Below are 20,626 nucleotides of genomic sequence, written 5' to 3'. Positions count from 1 at the left end.
AGAGCAAGGAACACACTAGGCTTGTTCACATGATGATTATTAGGGTTGGACAAGTGTCTTACCCTAGTTCGTGAGCTGTTTTGTGTACCCCTCTTTTGAGATCATGGGTGGGGGGAAAGTAAAGTTGGAGGAGGAGGAAGTAATCATCTGGGAGAGAGGAGTTAGGTAGGAAGACATTTCCACCTACCTCGTTAAGTGCTGGGTACAAGAGCTGGGTGGGACAGTACCATCCGACCCAGCACCTGTCTCCCGGAAGATCATTTCCTCCCCTTCTACATTATTTTTCCCGTCATGCACAATCACAAAAGTTCTTGAACTAGACCTACACTAATAATAATCATGTAAATGAATCTACTATCTGGGGTGACTATTGAATTTTCTAAGCTGTAAAATATTCCTTTAGTGCAAGGAAAATACAAGAGAAGTACAGCCATGAGGCAATTTGAGCAGACAATGTGCAGCCAGGAAAGAAGGATGCATGATCAAAGAATCTGATCATGCAGAAAAGTTCTGAATCTTGCATCTTTCAGTGTCTGTTTAACCTACAATTCTATGAACACATGTTCTTTGTTTTGCTTTTCTTATAGTACTAAATGAACCCGTGCAGAGCATCTGTGCGGTAGTTCACTTCCTTTTGGGGTTTAGTTGGGAGAATTCGTTTGGCTGGTCCCCATCCCCCACAACAGCTCTCTCGCTCGCTCTGTCCCCCCCACAGCGCCTCTCTGGCTTGCTCTGTCTCTCCCCCCTCCTCGACTCTCTCGCTCGCTCTGTCTCTCCCCCGCGCGCCTCTCTCGCTCGCTCTGTCTCCCCCCGCACGGGCCTCGCTCGCTTGCTCTGTCTCTCCCCACACGCACCTCTTTCGCTAGATCTGTCTCGCCCCGTGCGCGCCTCTCTCGGTCGCTCTGTCTCTCCCCCCACGCTGCTCTCTCACTCGCTCTGTCTCTCCCCCTATGCTACTCTCTTGCTCACTGTCCCCCCAGCGCCTCTCTCGCTCGCTCTGTCTCCCACCCATGTGACTCTCTTGCTCGCTCTGTCCCCCCACAGCGCCTCTCTTGCTCGCTCTGTTCCCCCCCGCGACTCTCTCACTCACTCTGTCTCTCCCCCAGCACACCTCTCGCTTACTCTGTCTCTCCCCCCGCGCGCCTCTCTCGCTCGCTCTGTCTCTCGCCCGCGCACCTCTCTCGCTCGCTCTGTCTCTCCCCCCGCATGCCTCTCTCGCTCACTCTGTCTCTCCACTCTACGCAACTCTCTTGCTCGCTCTGTCCCCCCCACATCGCCTCTCTCGCTCGCTGTCTCTCCCCCCGCACGCCTCTCTTGCTCACTCTGTCTCTCCCCCTTACGCGACTCTCTTGCTCGCTGTCCCCCCCACAGCGCCTCTCTTGCTCGCTCTGTCTCCCCCCCACACTCCTCTCTCGCTCGCTCTGTCTCTCCCCGCGCGCCTCTCTCTCTCACTCTGTCTCTCCCCCCTACGCGTCTCTCTCGCTCGCTCTGTCTGTCCCCCCTACACGGCTCTCTTGCTCGCTGTCTGTCCCCCCGCACACCTCTCTCGCTCGCTCTGTCTCTCCCCCCTACGCGACTCTCTTACTCGCTCTGTTTCTTGTTCTGTCCCCCCACAGCACCTCTCTCGCTCGCTCTGTCTCCCCCCCGTGCGCCTCTCTCTCGCTCTGTCTCCCCCGCACGCCTCTCTCACTCGCTCTCTCTCCCCCACACGCGACTCTCTTGCTTGCTCTGTCCCCCCCACAGTGCCTCTCTCGCTCGCTCTGTACACTCCCACACCTTCTGCCCTACTCCCCTCCCCCCAAGCCTTCTGCCTCAGTCCCCTCCCCCCAATCCTTCTGCCCCAGCTTGCTCCCTCCTCCGTTTCCACCTCTTTCTCTCTCTTTTTCTCTCCCTCATTCGTGCTCCCCCACCCCCCCACCCCGCCTCCGCTTTTTAGCCTGCTTGCATCCTCCTTCCTCCAGTCCCTGGTGTCGGGCTGCCAAGTGTTCAGCCAGCTCCTTCCTGCAGCCCTCCCTCTAGAGAGCATCTTCTGAAGCAACCAACTGTTTGTCTCTGCCCAGCCAGGCTCCCCCGCTTTCTCTTCCCTCAGCTTCCCCCCTCCCTTCTGCCCCAGTCCGTTCAGTTCTCCTCTCCACTTGCCCGCTTTCTTTCCTTTCCTTTCCTCCCCAAACGGCCACTTCCCTACGCAGCTGCCCAGCCAATCCGGCATCTCCACTGCCCAGCCAATCCGCTGGGTTGCCGGGACGCATCCCCACAAAGGCACGTCTATGAGAATTAATATAATAGACTAGATGAACCCGTGCAGAGCATCTGTGCGGTAGTTCACTTCCTTTTTGGGTTTAGTTGGGAGAATTCGTTTGGCTGGTCCTCCCACAGCTCTCTCACTCGCTCTGTCCCCCCCCACACACACAACAGCTCTCTCGCTCGCTCTGTCCCCCCAGCGCCTCTCTCGCTTGCTCTGTCTCCCCACCACGCGACTCTCTTGCTCGCTCTGTCCCCCCCCACAGCGCCTCTCTCGCTTGCTGCTTCCTCCCCCCGTGACTCTCTCGCTCGCTCTGTCTTCCCCCCTCCGCAACTCTCTCGTTCGCGCCGTCTCTCCCCCCGCGCCTCTCTCGCTCGCTCTGTCTCTCCCCCCGCGCCTCTCTCACTCGCTCTGTCTCTCCCCCCACGCGGCTCTCTCGCTCGCTCTGTCTCTCTCCCCACGCGCCTCTCTCGCTCGCTCTGTCTCTCCCCCAGGCGACTCTCTTGCTCGCTCTGTCCCCCCTACAGCGCCTCTCTCGTTCACTCTGTCTCTCCCCCCACGCGCCTCTCTCGCTCGCTCTGTCTCTCCCCCGCATGCCTCTCTCGCTCGCTCTGTCTCACCCCCCTACGAGACTCTTTTGCTCGCTCTGTCCCCACACAGTGCCTCTCTCACTCGCTCTGTCTCTCCCCCCTACACGACTCTATTGTTTGCTCTGTCCCCCCCACAGCGCCTCTCTCGCTCGCTCTGTTTCCTCCCCCCACGACTCTCTTGCTCGCTCTGTCTCTCCCCCTCCGTGACTCTCTCGCTCTGTCTCTCCCCCGCGTGCCTCTCTCGCTCGCTCTGTCTCTCCCCCGTGCGCCTCTCTCACTCTCTCTGTCTCTCCCCCCTACGTGACTCGCTCGCTCGCTCTGTCCCCCCAGTGCCTCTCTTGCTCACTCTGTCTCTCCCCCCGCACACCTCTCTCGCTTGCTCTGTCTCTCCCCCCGCGCGCCTCTCTCATTCGCTCTGTCTCTCCCCCCGCACACCTCTCTCTCTCGCTCTGTCTCCCCCCCGCGCGCCTCTCTCATTCGCTCTGTCTCTCCCCCCGCGCGCCTCTCTCGTTCGCTCTGCCTCTCCCCCCGCGCGCCTCTCTCTCTCGCTCTGTCTCTCCCCCCACGCGCCTCTCTCGCTCACTCTGTCTCTCCCCCCTACGCGACTCTCTTGCTTGCTCTGTCCCCCCCACAGTGCCTCTCTCGCTCACTCTGTACACTCCCCCCACCTTCGGCCCTACTCCCCTCCCCCCAAGCCTTCTGCCTCAGTCCCCTCCCCCAATCCTTCTGCCCCAGCTTGCTCCCTCCTCCGTTTCCACCTCTTTCTCTCTCTCATTCGTGCTCCCCCACCCTCCCCCCCGCCTCCGCTTTTTAGCCTGCTTGTGTTTTCCCTGCTGGCCATTGCCGCATCCTCCTTCCTCCAGTCCCTGGTGTTAGGCCGCCAAGCGTTCAGCCAGCTCCTTCCTGCAGCCCTCCCTCTAGAGAGCATCTTCCGAAGTGGCCAACTGTTTGTCTCTGCCCAGCCAGGCTCCCCCGCTTTCTCTCCCCTCAGCTTCCCCCCTCCCTTCTGCCCCAGTCCGTTCAGTTCTCCTCTCCACTTGCCCGCTTTCTTTCCTTTCCTTTCCTCCCCAAACGGCCACTTCCCTACACAGCTGCCCAGCCAATCCAGCGTCTCCACCGCCCAGCCAATCCGCTGGGTTGCCGGGACGGGACGCATGAGCTGCCAGTTTCCACAGATGCTCTTCAGGGAAGAACTGTTGCCAGTTTGTTGCTGTATTAATATTGAGCTTGTGATAAGGAACATGGGGAAAGCTACCAAAAGTAAGAGAGGGAAAGAGAAAGAGAAACATAGACACACATACACACAGAGAGAGAGATCCAAATCCTAACCAGCATTTTAAATTTTTTTCACAGAGAACAAAGTCCTCTTCTGAATAATTGTAAACTTCACAATTTTGGGGGAAAGTCACTCCTGGAAATTGATTTTTTTTTTTTTAAAGAGGAACAAGGAAAAGAGGATTCCATAGAATGAATGTGATAAAAGCACAAGCTCCACTTTTGCTACACTGGCATTGCATTCAGCACTGATGATGTAATGGAAAGTAGGCTGTGTCGGCATTTTGGGTAACTTGGGACCTTTGGCTAGGAAATGATGCTAATTGCTGCCTGTGAAAAATATTATGGGATGCTTCTGACAGAGCTGCTCATAAGGGAGCTAGTCTTTCTTGAGCCACTTTGGAGGAGATGAGGTTATGAGCATCTTGCTACATGGTAAGTGTCTTCATTTGTTGCTTATCAAAGGCTCTTGACATTGCTCAATTTGCTATTGCTTGATCAGAAACCTTTCCTGGAATGTAAATGCTAAAAAAAGATTTTTCCCCCCAAAAAGAAGGATTTGTTACATTGCATGCAAAGATATGAAGGTATCACTTCTTTCTAATGTTAACATCCATGCGCACTCCGTGTGTTTGTACACTCACACATATATTTGAATCTAATCTTAGTTCGTAATTTTACACTGCCAATTTTTATTTTAAGGATAAATATATTGGATGACATCTAGACTAGTTAGTCATGACTAAGTACCACTGAAATCAATTACACAAGTTAGTCATGACTAACTAAACATCTATTAATTTCAATGGGATTTAGTCGTGATTAATTTAGTATGGGATGTTGTCCATCTTTATTCTGGTATGCCAACCCTATTCTGCTACCATCCCTTGTCTCCATTTTTGTTCCTCTACTACTTTTCAATATGCTTTCACTGTTAAAAGAAAAATACCAGAAAAAGAAACTCAATTACAATGATTACTTAGTAATCCTCTCAAAGTTAAGTACCCTTTAAGTCCTATTGATTTCATTACAAGATTTAAGCACATGTTTAAGTCTCTCTTTGATATTAATATGATTTAAAAGTGCCAACCTTTGGCTGCATTGCGCTCAAAGTATCAGTAACTTCTGCATTGTAGTGGCAGAGTAGAATTACATTCTGTGGACTCTTTTTTAAAAGTCAGAAACTTGCAGTTCTAGCATAAGTGTGAAAAAACTTGGGTTTCTTTTTGTACACAACTGAAAGTGATGCACTGTTACTGAAAGTGATGCAAAAGATTTACTGAATCCTGGAGATTTTCCTCTTAACCTCTCATTGCAATTTGTTTAAATAAATGTGAGAAAATTAGGCAGACAGCAAAACATTCTTATAATTAGAAACATATTATCTCCTGAAATGTTTTTCATTCCAATGTGTCCTGAAAGTTTATTAGAGCAAGGATTCCCAATGAAACATGAATGTTAAAGATATGGATTCAAAGGATACAGCTGAAGAGAACTCATTTCAAAGCAAGCATGATTTGTCCCCTTGGCTAAGCAGGGTCCACCCTGGTTTGCATTTGAATGGGAGACTACATGCGGGAGCACTGTAAGATATTCCCCTTAGGGGATGGGGCTGCTCTAAGAAGAGCATCTGCATACTTGTATGCAGAAATTTACAAGTTCCCTCCGTGACATCTCCAAGATAGGGCTGAGAGAGACTCCAGTCTGCAACCTTGGAGAAGCTGCTGTCAGTCTGTGTAGTCAATACTGAACTAGAGAAACCAATGGTCTGATTCAGAATAAGATAGGGGTGTGCACAGAACCGACTGGTCTGGTTTGGTTCAAGTCCAGACCGGACCCAAACCAGACCGGGTCAGTTCAGTCTGGCACCCCCTCAAACCACCCCCCCGGTTCAGTTCAGTCGGGGGGGGGGGGTTGCGAACATTTTTTTTAACACACTTTTTAAAACTTATCCCCTCTGGGGGAATTGTTGGAGACAGCAGGGGAGTCTGCAGAGGTTCCCCCTCCCCCCGCCAGCCTCCCTTGATACCCATACTGGCCTGTGGCCATGCAGAGGTCAACTGCGCAGGCGCAAGGCAGCCTTCAAAATCTCCAGTGCTCCAGATGGGCTGAAGAGTTGGCCGATCGGCTGGTACGGGCATCAAGGGAGACTGGAGGGGGGAGGAGCAACCTCTGCGGGACCCCCACCCCCACCGCCTCCAACAACTCCCCCAGAGGGGGTAAGTAAAATTTATTTATTTATTTATTTATTTATTTATTTAGAATGTCCTCGACCCCCCGCCTCAACGGTTGGGGGGTGTTCGGTCCGGGGTGGGACTGAACAAGGGATGGTTTGACGTTTGCACATCCCTAGTATATCTTCCTCTGTTCCTAAGCCTCCTATCATTTTATCCCAGGATGATTGCTAAGCAAATACTTTACATTTTGTATCAGAAGCTGAACATGCATATGGCTTTCACTATATGTCAAATGTGAGCATGTTAATAGCAACATAAAAGTGTTTGATTGTGTTATAGTTTGATATTCCCAAATGTTGCTTTCTGGAGGATTCAAGTACAGATGAAAGTCTCTGATGCATTAGGCTTAAGTTCCATCTAGTCTAGCAGCCTGCTTTCCATAATTGTTAGCAGACAGCCTGTACGCCCACCTCAGCCCTGCTTTTTCATTCTTTCAGTGTCTCTTATTGGAACCAAAGCTTGCCATGGGAGCAGGTCCAGTAGTGAGAGTTGCCATTTTAATGCCTGAGAAATGAAATCTCAGAAAGGATTAGAGATGGCCATCAGAGCAACAGCCTAACCAGGGGGAGAACCCACCTGGAAAAGGGAGGCTCCCTCTGCTGGGATTGCTACATCCTTGAAGAAGCATTATGTTTCATAAGCATGTTGATATTTGGAGAGCATTCAAAGCCATGCAAGCTGCCTGCCACAGAAACACTTCTTAATGCAACCGACTAGCAGGAGCACCTTTTGAGAATACAGTCTGGAGGCAATAGTGCTCCATTGCTCTGGTCATGAGCACCAGAGCCAAAGCCTCTTCCAGCCCCGATGGCTGGAGAATGTTTCCTCAAGCTTTCCTAGATTTGCCCCAAGACTAAAAAATCCCCCAAAGAACTCTATAAGCAGTCTTTGCTCCCTCTTGGTTTCTGGAATAGAGTCAAGTTTTTGGGACAGGAAAGAAAAAAGAACAGACAAGACTGAATCAGTACATACTGAGACTGCAGAGAGCTGCAGGAGCTGGCTGTGAGATATAGGTATTTCCCATAATAACAACATACCAGCAGGGATTCTAACCAGCAACCTACATACCATAATAATACAATTATTAATAATAATTAATGCAACACTAACAAGATTATTTCAAAGTTATAAAATGTTCCTTTACCATATTCTATAACATATATAATAATCAATATTTCAAATACAAGTAACCAACGTGTACAAAATAAAACCAAATAGGTCCCCACGCTTTAAAGACCTAAAATCCAGAACGATTGTTCATAGATTCCAAAGGCAAGAAGTCTGTGTAGTGTAGTCATTTGGGACCTATTTAGAGGAGAGCTGGTCTTGTGGTACCAAGCATGACTTGTCCCCTTAGCTAAGCAGGGTCCACCCTGGTTGCCTATGAATGGGAGACTACATGTATGAGCACAGTAAGGTATTCCCCTCAGGGGCCACTCTGGGAAGAGCAGAAGGTTCCAAGTTCCCTTCCTGGCTTCTCCAAGATAGGGCTGAGAGAGGTTGCTGCCTGCAACCTTGGAGGAGCCGCTGCCAGTCTGTGAAGACAATACTGAGCTAGATAGACCTATGGTCTGACTCAGTATATGGCAGCTTCCTATGTTCCTATGTTTTATTTTGTACTAGCTGACCTGGCGCAGAGCATCTGTGCCCCTAGTCCTCCCTGTGTCTCCTCCCTCCCTCCAGTCCCAGTCCATTCTCCCCCTCCCAGCCGATTTTCTCTTCCCTCCCCACCTGCTGGCCTGGCTGGCACCCAGCACTTTTCTTCCCTGCCTGCAGGCCTGGCCAGTGCTTTCGCTCCCTGGCTGGCCTGGCGGGCACTTTCCCTCGCTGCCCGCCAGCCCAGCAGTGCTGCTTTCCCTCACCACCCGGCCATCCCGGTGGTGGCACTTTCCCTTGTCATCCAGCGGCAGCGCTTTCTCTCGCTTCCCACTAGTGGCACTTTCCCTCATTGCCCGCAACTGGCGGTGGCATACCCATGGCTAGCTGGCAGATGCTTGCAAACTCTCGCAAGAGCTGCCACACGTGGGATTAGCCACGGATATGCTTTAGAGAATTAAATATATAGATTACAGATTATAGATTAGAGGATTAAATATATAGATTAATCAATATATGTTGATAATTTGAATCTGAAATGCTTTATTTATATTGTTTGGTTTTATTCCACTGTGGTGATTTTTTTTAAAGCAACAGTTTTATGATCTGACATGAATACATAGTAAAGGAATACTTTATAACTTTGGAATACTCTTTTTAGTGGATATAGGGTTCTGGTTTTTGTAAAGCTATCACTTGGAGAACCCTTCTAAGTGTTCTTTGTTGTTTCTGACCTATCAAGATGTGATTACAATGCATTATTTTTGCAGTCAGTGTGCCCAGTTTATAGGAATCAGCAAAAGGCAGTATTAATCTGAAGGAACATTTTAGGCTTGTTTTCACCTCTCAGGACTTTTCTGCAGCAGAATGAAAAATGCTTTTGCTACTTGCTTCTGTTTCAAAGAAATTTAATGAGCGGCACATGAAAAAAAAAATCCTCATATCTGGGACAGAATCATGCTTAGGAACTTATTATCGAGTTACTCTAACAAAAATGTTTATGGATGGATTTCAAACTGAACTATGTGTATGAACCAGCTGTGTAAAATATAGTTTTTGAAGGGGGGAAAGAACATGAGAGATTAGCAAAGTCAAAAGAATGCTAGAGTAAATAGAGTTTAAGCCTCAAGGGTGAAAGAAACAGAGGACATGACATGTTTCTTTAAAATCATGGGAGAAATTCTGTTTCGCTTATGCTGCCATAATGGACATGAATGTGCCTTCATACATTCTTAGGAGGGTGGGAAGAAGTACAGCCAAAATAAGTATGTCTCATTCCTATAACCAGGGCCAATCAGAGATGGAGCCAGAAGGGCCATTTGGCTTCAGGCTCAAGGGGGCCTCAGATTTAGACACTTGTTGATTTTTTGACATTTGATACATTTCACAACTGGATTTTATGCACATCCCTATTAGACTAATTGTGACACACTCAGTTTAGAGCTGCAAATTTAAGCAAATAAGAGATGTGGTAAAATGCATGAATTTGTTTTGGTTAATGTATAGATTTGGTCACATTAAAGAGTTTAAAATGCTCATAAAGATTAATAAAATATTTTGGTTCTGATGGCACATGATTAGATGATGATGAATGTGTCTTCTCAAGCTGATTATATAAGAAAGTCACGACTAGTGGCTGGTCCTGGATCAAGTGCATATTGAAAGGCAGAAAATTGTTACATTTTAGTGTCCTTCCAGTTTTACTTTTAGTTGACTAAGGAATTATTTGTGTGTGAGAATTCCTAATTATTATCTTCATGTGGTAGCTAAAAGAGGTGACGGTTGGTTGGTTGAGTCCTAACTTGGTAGCTTGGACATCATCACAAGTTTTTGTAGTCTATGGGCCCAGATTCAAGGTAAAAATTTGTGAGGATAATCTTGTTCAGTGAGTTTTGTGAGGATACATGTTTGAATTTTGGGGCATTGTTTTTATTATAGATAATGACCTGAAACACTGGAAGTGGCCCATGCTTCTCTGGACCTTTGAGAGGGCCTGCCTATAACTCCCATTTTAGAGGAAATTGTGATAGCTGCTAAAGATGGCTGCTACCCCTAGTGTATGGTAGGGATGTGCGAACAGGTTCGATGTCGAACTTTGGGTGTGTGCAGTCATGACCCAGGCCATGCAGAGGCCCACTGGGCATGTGCCGCAGCCTCCAAAATGGCCACTGCAATGGAGGGCAGGCCCAGAATGGACTGAAGATCGCACGAACCGGGTGATTTGGACATGAATGGAGGAAGGTGGGGGGAGGGGAAACTTATGGAGACACCCTCTTGCGGCTGAATCTAAGCCCCTGGACCGGGTGGCAGTAAGTAAAATTTAATTTTTTAAAGTTTTTTTTTTAATTGTGAAGCCCCCCCCGAACCAAACCAAACTGGGGGGGGGGGGCTGTTTGGGGGCGTACCAAAACTGAATATGCCCCGTCCAGTTCAAGTCTGGTCCAGACTCTATCCAAATCCGGCAACCCAGTTTTGTGCACACCCCTAGTGTATGGCAATATATGTATCTTATCTGCAAAGGAGTCTGTAACCCTAGTTATAGCTGTAATCAGGGTAGGAGCAGTGGTGGTATGAAGGTAGAGAAGCAATCCTGTTGTGACCAGGAAGTAGCATCTTAGCTCCATCCGGAGATTGAAACTGAGGGACAATATTAGTTGCTACCATACGGAAGGGAGCAGAACACCCGTAGTAGTCAGAGGTGGTGGCAGAGAAGCAAGACTGTCAAGGCCAAGAAAATGGGCAGGAGTCTCCAAGTAGAAAGGATAGAAAGAGTGGGAAAGATGCAATGGTACCATGTTCCAGGGTCTCCATAGTTTATATTCCGCTAAAAATATATTCCCATATAATCAGTGACTTTACTATACACTCTTGGGTCCCAGCTGTCCACAATCATTTCACAAGCACTAAACCTTGATGCAATGGTACCATGTTCCAGGGTCTCCATAGTTTATATTCTGCTAAAAATATATTCCCATATAATCAGTGACTTTACTATACACTCTTGGGTCCAGCTGTCCACAATCATTTCACAAGCACTAAACCTTGACAGAAAGTTGTATCTGATCTCATATACTAAAGCTTCATCCTTTTCATCAGCCAAATGGACCAATTGATTGTGTTTGTCTTTTATTCTATTTTTTAATTATAGCTAAGTGCTGGTAAGTAGTTGCACATACCATGTAACTGTACTCGCTCCACTGGTTTTTTATATATTTATTGTTTCTTCCCTCTGCACCATTATATCATAAAGTAAAAGCACAAAAGGAGTGATTAAAAATATGCCAGATAATAGTTGGGACCAAAGAACTGCACAATTAGTTCTGCACGGTGAAGGGCTTGTGTTTCCTGGTCTATACCATAGGGCAGATGGCTTTTGAAAGTTAAAAAAGAAAAACTGATATAAATGGTGGGGAGTGGAGCTGATGCTGAAAGGAAAAAATATATATCTGGAAAACACTGGTCAAATCCATGCCCTTGAGACTGCCGGAAGTGGCTCTTTGGGTCCTGCTTATGCTGTCTCTTTAGCTTTAACAGGCATGCATACTTCGATGTCTAAATGTCCCTTTGATTAATTCTCCATTGTGGCATAGAGTAGGACCTGTCTGCTAAATGCCATTTTAGCCTCTGACCTCATTTTAGACATACATTTATAAGTACTGGTGATATCTCTTCCTGTGTGTTCAAAATGCTGATAGCCATTGGATTTAACTTTCAGCACTGGTTTCCTCAGCCATTTGTAGACTGGAGGACGGATTTCATGTGAATGGTTTGAAAAGTTGTGATATTGGCAACATGTAATGTATTTTTATTCTTGTATTACTAGATCTGTGTCTTGAATCATCTGTTCACAATCTGAAGATGTTTCTGACTTTGCTTCTCGTTATTCTTGGAGCACAGACTTCTGTAACACAGAATCCTGGTATTTCAGTATCCTTAATACAAGTTATTTTTTAATCATAACATTAATATGAGTAATTCCATGGATGTGACAACAATTTAGTTTGGAAGCTCTGTTGGAACACACACTTGTGAATGTGTCTAAAATGCCATGCACATTAGTGATATTTTGGGATGATGATGATTTCAACTGTGACTATGAATATTTTTGTAGTTGTAGTTATTATTTTCATTCATAGCTTATCTTCAACGGAGGGTACAGGCAGGTGTCTGGAGGCTATAAGCAATGCTTCCTTTTGAGAGGGTAGGATGCCATCGTGCCTCAAGGAGGCAGTGGTAAGTCCACTATTCAAAAAGCCCTCCCCTCCAACCTGAACAATTTCAGATTGTTCCTAACCTTCCATTTTGGGCAAGGTGATAAAGCGTGTGGTGGCATCTCAGCTGCAGAGGGTCTTGGATGACACAGATTATCTAGATCTCTTTCAATCTGGCTTCCGTCCTGGGTATGGGACTGAAACTGCCTTGGTCACCCTAGTGAATGACCTATGCGGGGAGCTTGGCAGGGGGAGTGCGTCCCTGTTTGGTTCTACAGGACCACTCAGTGGCATTCGATACCATGGTATCCTCCTGGACTGCATCTCAAGTGTGGGGATTGGAGGCAGTGCTTTGGAGTGGCTTTGGTCCTTTCTTGGTGGGGAGGGTCCAAAAAGTGGTGCTAGGAGACTACTGCTCAGCTCTCTGGCCATTGGGCTGTGGGGTCCCACACAGTTCAGTTTTGTTCCCCATGCTGTTTAATATCTACATGAAACTGCTGGGAGAGGTCATCCAAGGACTTGGTCTATGTTGTCAACAATATGCAAATGACACTCAGCTCGATCTCTCCTTATCACCAGATCCTAGGGGATGTCCTAAACTGGGGGCTGCAGTTAGTGATGGGCTGGATGTGGGCTAGTAAACTAAGACCAGGGGCATATCTAGGGTAGGGCAGGCAGGGCACATGCCCCGGGCGCCACTTGAAAGGGGGGCGCCATTTTGTAAAATAAAAATAAAAAATGGCTGCCAAAACCAAAATGGCCACCGTGCATGCTCAAATGGCCTCTGTGAGGCCCTAGGTCATGCCAGGCCTTGCAGAGGCCATTTGAGCATGCACGGTGGCCATTTTGTTTTCAGCAGCCATTTTTAAAAAAAGATTATTTTTTAAAATGGCCACCGCACATGCTCAAATGGTACCTGCAAGGCCCTAGAGGCCAGCAGGGTGAGGGGGAACCTTTGCAAACCCCCCCCCCCAGCCTTTAGGAAGCCCCCCAAAGGGGCTACAGGTAAAAAAATTAAAATATATATAATATAAGACACTGTACACATATTCACATTGGCACTACGTACAGAGAATCAGGGCTTGTGAATACTGAGCTGATGCTTATGAGCTAGGATGGTATTCATTTGCTCTTACTTTGCTTCTTGTGATAAGTGAGTTAAATGTGATGTCTTGCTAATATGGCTATTAATGGTGAGTTTGTCTTTGACTCAGTGTGAAATCCTTAATATTAACGCCCACAGGGAGTTTCTTGCTCTCTCTCTCTCATTTTAACTGTCTTTCTGAAATACTAGAATATATTCCAAGCAGTGACACAGTTTACTCTGCATATCCTTTAATTATTTTCAGAGTATCTGGGAAAAGTCAAATTCTCCATTTATTTCTAAAACTTATGCAATAGTGATGCTACAATGCATAGCAGAGAATTAGACAGGCACTTCTGTTTAGTTTTCCAAGTACATCTCCACATAGTATTTGGGTATTTCATGAGCCCCAGCATACTGAGATTTGTAGTTTTCCAGCATTTTTTGGTCTGGCTAAGTCCACTGCTAAATCGTTTTTGAAATATTAGAAGATTAACGAGCCTGACTTGTATTTTTCAGCTGATATTATGGTAAAGTTATCTGAAAGATGGGTGTCAGATGCTTGGACAGGGGGGCGCAATTTCAGTGTTTGCCCTGGGCGCTATTTTCCCTAGATACGCCTCTGACTGAGACTAAATCCAAACAAGATGGAGGTGCTTTTGGTCAGTAAGAGAGCCAGTCGGGATGAAGGGATTCAACCAGTTCTGGGTGGGATTGCACTCCCCTTGAAAGAACAAGTGCACAGCTTGGGGGTACTGCTGGACCTGGCTCTGCTTTTGGATGCTCAGGTGGAGGCAGTGGCCAGAAGTGCCTTTTCACAGCTTCAGCTAGTGAGCCAGCTACACCCCTTTCTCGAGAAGGCAGATCCGGCCACAGTTATCCATGCCTTAGTCACGCCATGGCTGGAATACTGTAATGTACTCTACATGGGGCTGCCCTTGAAGAATATTCAGATACTACAGCTTGTGCAAAATGCAGCAGCAATGATTTTATCTGGAGCTGCCTGTTGGGATCATATTACACCCATTCTGAAAGAGTTCCACTGGCTAGCAATTTGTTTCTGGGTCTAATTGAAGGTGCTGGTTTTGACCTTTAAAGCTCTTAACAGTTTGGGCCCTGGATATCTGAAAGTCTGCCTGATCCCAAGAGTTTCTGCCCACTTGACAAGATAATTGGAGGAGGCTCTGTTCTGTTTGCTGATGGTGAAGGCGTCTCGGCTGTCGAGCATGGGGGACAGGGCCTTTTAAGTCATTGCCCCCAGGCTTTGGAATGCTTTCCTGGCTGGCATCCACTCCTCAGTCTCCATTACAGTTTTTAGGAAACCAGTAAAAACGGGGCTCTTCACCCAGGCTTTTATATGAGAAAATGTCTTTTATTTGAGAGAACTGTTTTTTTTTTATGTTGCTGCACTTTGTTTTGGGTTTTACTGTTTTATATATGTTTTAAAACTTTTAAAATAGAGATGTATTTTTATATTTAATTTTGTATTTTTGTGTACTGTTTCTAATTGTGCATTTTAATTATACTGTAAACCGCCTCGGGATTATTTTAATGAACGGTATGTATGTAATGAGTGGTGTGTGTATAAATTATCAAGGGTGATTTCAGATGCAGAAGAAACCAGTTTTAATTGCCAGTTACATAAAATGGTGTGTCATCATGGGGAAGTGTGATGGAAGCTGTATGATAAATGCATATTTCTGTATCTCTGACCCCACAGAAACAAGTGACTCTAAACCAGAAACAAATCAAAGAGAATTTATGATAGTCTATGCTATTTTTGTCTTCAATTTTTTATAGGAATATCTTTGGTAAAGCACTAATATGAACTAACTTTAGTTTTCTGCTTTTGCAGCCTCCGGATCTGCAGATGTTGTACTTTTGATTGATAGCTCTGATGTAATTGGAAAAAAGGCATTCTCTGCTATGAAGAATTTTGTTCAAAAGATGATTAATGGTCTCCCAATAGGCCCAGACAGATATCATGTTGCACTTGTGCAATACAGTGATGATGTGCATGTTGAATTTCAGCTGCATAAGTTCAGAGGAAAGAATCCCATGCTGACCCATCTTAAGAAGCAATTTTTATTCAGGGGTGGATCTTTAAACACTGGGAATGCCATACAAAAGGTCCATGAGACTTTTTTCAAAACTCCAAGAAGGGACAGGAACAAGATTTTGGTGGTTGTAACTTCAGGAGCATCAGAAGATGATGTGGAAGGACCCGCAAGAAGACTGAAGGATGATGGGATAAAAATAATAGCTTTAGGAACACAGACTGCATCTCCTCAGGAGCTGCAGTCAGTGGCTACAGGCCCATTCTACTATAGTTTTAATACAACAAAGGATCTTGTGGCATTTTCTCAACGTATGCCCCAAGTCATTGATGATGCTATACAAAGAGATGATTCCATTATCACTTTAACACCTATTCCACTAAGCCCAACACTAAGTCCAACACTAAGTCCAACAGTAAGTCAACGCAATGAATCCATAAAAGGTAAGAAATGCCATGCCATAGGAATATGGGTAGATGAGTTGGCCAAAAGGCCCCTCATAACTCACATCTGCACATCAGGTTATTGTGTATTTGATTGTGATTGTATCTTTACCACAGCAGCCAGTTGATCAATTGCCACAGCCCTGGTATAGCCATCATGAATCAAATATGAACAAGTTAGGACATTCTCACATGGCCCCACTTTAAGAGGCCAAGAGTGTTGTTTCAGTGCATTTGATCTCCTTTATACATACACTCAGTGATATGGTGAAAAGCAGGCTCATGACTCAAAGTCCTTTCTCACAATTACCTTTGTGGTGCTGCGGAGTGGTTGTGTCCTGTACTATGAAGGTAACATCATCAGATGTCCTTGTAAGACACAAATGCCATGACATTTCATGCATGTACTTTTGCACTCCCCTTGATATTCTAGTTACCCATGATAAAATTCATCATTTTCCTCTTGTCCAGCTGTGTGCCAACTGGATGCTAAATCAAGCCCTGATTAGCACTTTCTCCTGCATTATATGAACACTAGCAAGATGCCCATTGAATGTCCCTCCTCCATCCTGGCCCTCCATCCTCCTCCTCGGCTCCCTCCCCGCCATTTTCAGGAGCCCCGTCCTCCTCTTACCTCATCCTCTTCTTGCCTCTGCCCTCTAAAGCCCCAAAGCCTCCAAAGCCCCACCGCCCGTCCCCGTCCTCCTCCATCCCGGCCCTCCGTCCTCCTCCTCAGCTCCCTCCCCACCATTTTCTGGAGCCCCGTCCTTCTCTTCCCTTGTCCTCCTCTTCAGTCGTCACCCTCGTTCTGGCCGTTACCAAGCAGAGTGGTGGAATGCTCATGGAATCTCACGAGAGTTCCATCAAGCATCTCCACGCATCCCCATGCATTCTCTCAGCCTATTGGCTTAGAGAATTAAGTATGTAGATATTTTTGGTTTTGATTGTTGGTTTTATTGACTTAATGTATTGTTCTGAATGTAGGAAGGAGGTATAGAAATTGTATTATAAATAATAAATAAATAAGGTGGATGCACAGTTACAAATGTGGAGCATTGTTTAGATACTTGCAAAGCTTTATCCAAGAAATTACCCCCAAAGTTTTCTAATATTGTGTCATGTTTCCTCCCAACTGCAGAATGTTTTAACGATTCCATTGCAGACGTTGCTTTCGTGGTGGATGAGGGTATTTCACTTGAGAACTCTAAAAATATTGCAGAATTCTTGAAAAACACAGTAAATGCTCTTGATGTGCATGAGGACTGTATAAGAATTGCTCTAGTGAAATACAGCACTGAGCCTCAAGAAATATCTTTACTGAAGAATGAAACAGATAGATATGCTCTTCTGCAGAAAATTAAGAGCTTTCCCCCCAGAGAAGGAAAAGCTAATTTGGGTGCTGCCATTAATTTTACCAGGACAAGAGTTTTTGGTAAAAGTGCTGGAAGCAGAAGAACTCAAGGAGTTGAACAAGTAGCCACCATAATCACCCACAGACAAGCTGATGATAGTTTACATGAGGCAGCTGCTGCTCTTAGCCGTGCTGGTGTGACAGTTTTTGCCATAGGCATTGAAGGGGCTAATTACACCCAATTATCTCAGATAGCATCATATCCACCAGAAGGCAATGTCTTAAAACTAAAGACATTTTCTGAATTGCCAAGACAGGAGAAGATTTTCCAAAAGAAACTCTTCAATCAAATACAGCACACGCTCTATGTCGAATCCGAAAGGAAAAAGAAGCTCAAAACAGGTGAAATGTTGGATATAATCTCATTAGCATAGCCCCTGTTTAAATATTTTGGCTCCTTGATATCTTTTTAAAAGACTGAGTCTGACTGACTAATTCCAGCCTGTGTGTATATAAATATTTGCTTCATTTTATATAGATTTACTTTCATTGTTAACAACCAGAAAAGTTCAGGCAACTCAATCAGCCAATCAGCTCTATATTTTTAGCCTACTTTCCCTAAGGAAAATAAGTTTATGAGATCACCCAGCATTGTTTGTGTTCCTATCAACTTCGCAATGCCGGGACCAATATGAAACAAATTGGATACGGTTGTAGGGACATATAGGGACACCTCAACATTTGTGATGATGTCATCCACCAAATTCAAAATGGTGGATGCTTGAATGTTTCAGTGCAAGTGGGCTAACTTGTGAACTGCCTGATTGGACCAAACTTTGTACTGCTGTAGGGACATATAGGGACACCTCAATGGCATAGTTTGTGATGGTGACATACAACCCAATTCAAGATGGCAGATGCATGAATGTTTGAGGTGGAAGTGGGTTAACTTGTGAAGATGGTAATTATCAATTAAGATTATAGTGAAAGGAAAGGAAATTAGTTCTTACCAGAACGTCTTGTTTCAGTTCATCATAGCAACTAAGTGAAACTAGTGTCATGTCTCTGTCATTCTTGTCTAAAAGAGAAATCTCAGTGTTTCCTCAACTCTATCCATATCAACATTAGGGGTGTGCATGAACCAAAAATCACAATTTGGTTCAAATTCAAATCACATTCAAACCAAATTACATGTTTCCGAACTGATTAGGTTGAACCGATTGGCCAGTCCAATCCATTTGACCAGACTGATTTGGTGGTTTGAGCAGATATACTTGTAAGGGGAAATCTGGCGAGGAAGCATGCATGCAGCAGTCCGCCAGTCACCAGTGTGGCCACACAAAATGCTCAGCCACACAAATGGCCTCCATGCATGTGCAGAGGTCACACAAATGGCCTGCACACATGCACGGAGACTGGAACTGCACTGTGTGGGCGGCTTGATAAACAGGGATTGCTGCATACTGTTAGTTTGTTGGTTTTTACCCACAATAGGTAAAACAGCAGAGCACTAAGGAATGAGCACACACTCCAGTTACAGAGTAGGTAGCAGAGGATGGTTTGGATATTGCAGTTATTTAGAGAAAACACATGGAGATCCTTGTATGACTAAACACTAAATATTTATTGGTTAAATACACTTAGATAGGAAAGACCTATATCTAATCTAAAGGACTACATACTGGATAGGTAAGGAGAGAGAGAGATGTTGTTCCATCTGCTCTCTAAGAGGAAAGGAAGGATTGTGACTCAGCACAGGAAGTGCTGCAGAGTCAGTTCAGGGGTCATAGAGTAGGGACAGATAGGGAGACCCCGACTCACTGTCTCTACTCCCAATGCCCCTAGTGGTCATTAGGACAGTTGGTGCAAAAGGTCGATGCACTGGAAGTTCATCTCCAACACATACTTGGGCTGCGCTGGTGGGGTGTGTGTGTGCGGCAGCACTAACACCCATGCCTAAGCACTTTAAACTACTTTTTTCACCACCCCCTGGAGCGGCCATGACCAGCAAGTGTGCCCAGCAGATGGCTGACTGCAAATGGTGTCCGCAAACAGCAGGTGGGCCCGGAGTGGCTGCAGCAGCTGTGACCGGCGAGCGGGCCTAGGCGGGTAGCCGGAGCGGCTGCGAATGGCAAGTGGGCCTGGCAGGCACGTGGATGGACGCAGCGGCTGCGGGCGGGGGGAGAAGAAGAGGGGCAGCTGGGAAGAATACATTGGGGGTGGCAAGCAAAAAAGCGGCAGGGGTGGGGGGACTAGGGGTGCCAGCTAGTCTGTTTTATTTTATAAAGCAGTCTGTACAAACACATATTTTTCCAGAGAGGAGAAGCATGATATTGCAGGTCACTTTTTAGGACTGGGTTACCTGGGAGAGCACCTTCTTCTGCATGATCCTAACTGCACATTAAGGTCGAGAGAGGTCTGTCTCTGGATGCAGCCAGCCTATCTGGCAGGGCCTTCTGTGGGCTGTGGAATGCACTCCCTATATAGACGTTATATCTTTACCAGCCCTCAAAAGAGCCCCTAAGACACTTTTTTTAAAGCCAGGCTTTTAGTAATGGTTGAATGTTTTTTGTTTTAAATTGTTGTTTTAACAGTTTGATTTATTTTATCTTTATTGTGTTTATTTTTGTGAACTGCCTAGAGCCTTTGGAGTCAGAGGGCATATAATTAAAATAATAAAATAAAATAAAAATAAATCTGCAAACCATTGCCAGATAAAACTTTCAGTCCTTTTCACAGTTTCTTTGATTGCCTTGTTTTATTACTCCTTTTCAGCAACATATTTATGTCAAACTCTCTTTGTTCTGTAATTACTAACATTCTATTCAGATGCTTTTGAAAATGAGCTCTGTCTGCATATAACTGGTGCTCAACCTGTATATCTGAATAATCCTATGCATTGTTTGGAACTCAGTAGGCCTACTGCCATGTAAAATATTTCTGTTTCTGTAGGCTGTGAGGAGACAGAAGAGGCTGATGTTTATTTTCTCATTGATGGTTCTTCAAGCATTCATCCGGATGATTTCAGAGACATGAAAACATTTCTGATGGGAGTGATTGAGCTTTTTACTGTAGGACCGGATGCTGTTCGATTTGGAGTTGTACAGTATTCAACAGGCAGAAAGACAGAGTTCGAACTTGATGAAAACCCTAACAAAAATGATTTAGAGAAAGCCATTAATAATATCAAACAATCAACAGGTGATACTTATACTGGAGGAGCTCTAAATGCCATGCAGCCATTGTTTGAAAAGGCAAGAAAGCAACGGGGCAAGAAAGTGCCCTGCTATCTCATTGTGATGACGGATGGAGAGGCACATGACAATGTTGCAATCCCTGCAAAGAAGCTGAGGAATGCCGAGGTCGACATATATGCCATTGGCGTGGGAAAAGCAGTCCAAGCACAGTTGCTTGAGATGACAGATTCACCGTCAAGGGTTTACTTTGTTCATCAGTTTGATTCCTTGAAAGTGATTAAAAATAATGTTGTTCGAGACATATGCTCAGAAGGTAAGAGAAACAACCCAACTATTTCTATCA

General features: G+C 45.7%; 1 protein-coding gene and 1 long non-coding RNA gene across 3 annotated transcripts in view; one reads left to right on the top strand and one right to left on the bottom strand.

Annotated features, from left to right (window-relative positions):
• Positions 1–4,274: 4,274 nt before the first annotated feature.
• Positions 4,275–20,626, top strand: part of LOC128331673 (collagen alpha-6(VI) chain-like) — an 80,566-nt gene continuing 64,214 nt past the window's right edge. The window contains exons 1-5 of one of the 2 annotated variants that reach the window (XM_053265378.1): positions 4,275–4,542; positions 11,764–11,859; positions 15,091–15,735; positions 16,874–17,488; positions 20,039–20,596. In XM_053265378.1, the coding sequence (XP_053121353.1) occupies positions 4,524–4,542; positions 11,764–11,859; positions 15,091–15,735; positions 16,874–17,488; positions 20,039–20,596 (1,933 nt within the window). In that variant the 5' untranslated portion in view covers positions 4,275–4,523. Of the gene's footprint in view, positions 4,543–6,247; positions 6,327–11,763; positions 11,860–15,090; positions 15,736–16,873; positions 17,489–20,038; positions 20,597–20,626 lie in introns of those variants that run through there. The other variant, XM_053265379.1, reaches the window with a different exon arrangement.
• Positions 14,978–16,560, bottom strand: LOC128331677 (uncharacterized). Its single transcript, XR_008310397.1, has 2 exons — positions 16,484–16,560; positions 14,978–15,470 (listed from the first exon to the last, which is right to left on the bottom strand). It is a non-coding gene; the product is annotated as an uncharacterized LOC128331677 (long non-coding RNA).

The sequence above is a fragment of the Hemicordylus capensis genome, chromosome 6 (genome assembly GCF_027244095.1).
Source record: "Hemicordylus capensis ecotype Gifberg chromosome 6, rHemCap1.1.pri, whole genome shotgun sequence".
NCBI classification, from domain to species: domain Eukaryota; kingdom Metazoa; phylum Chordata; class Lepidosauria; order Squamata; family Cordylidae; genus Hemicordylus; species Hemicordylus capensis.
This window is presented reverse-complemented; position numbering and strand designations above follow the sequence as displayed.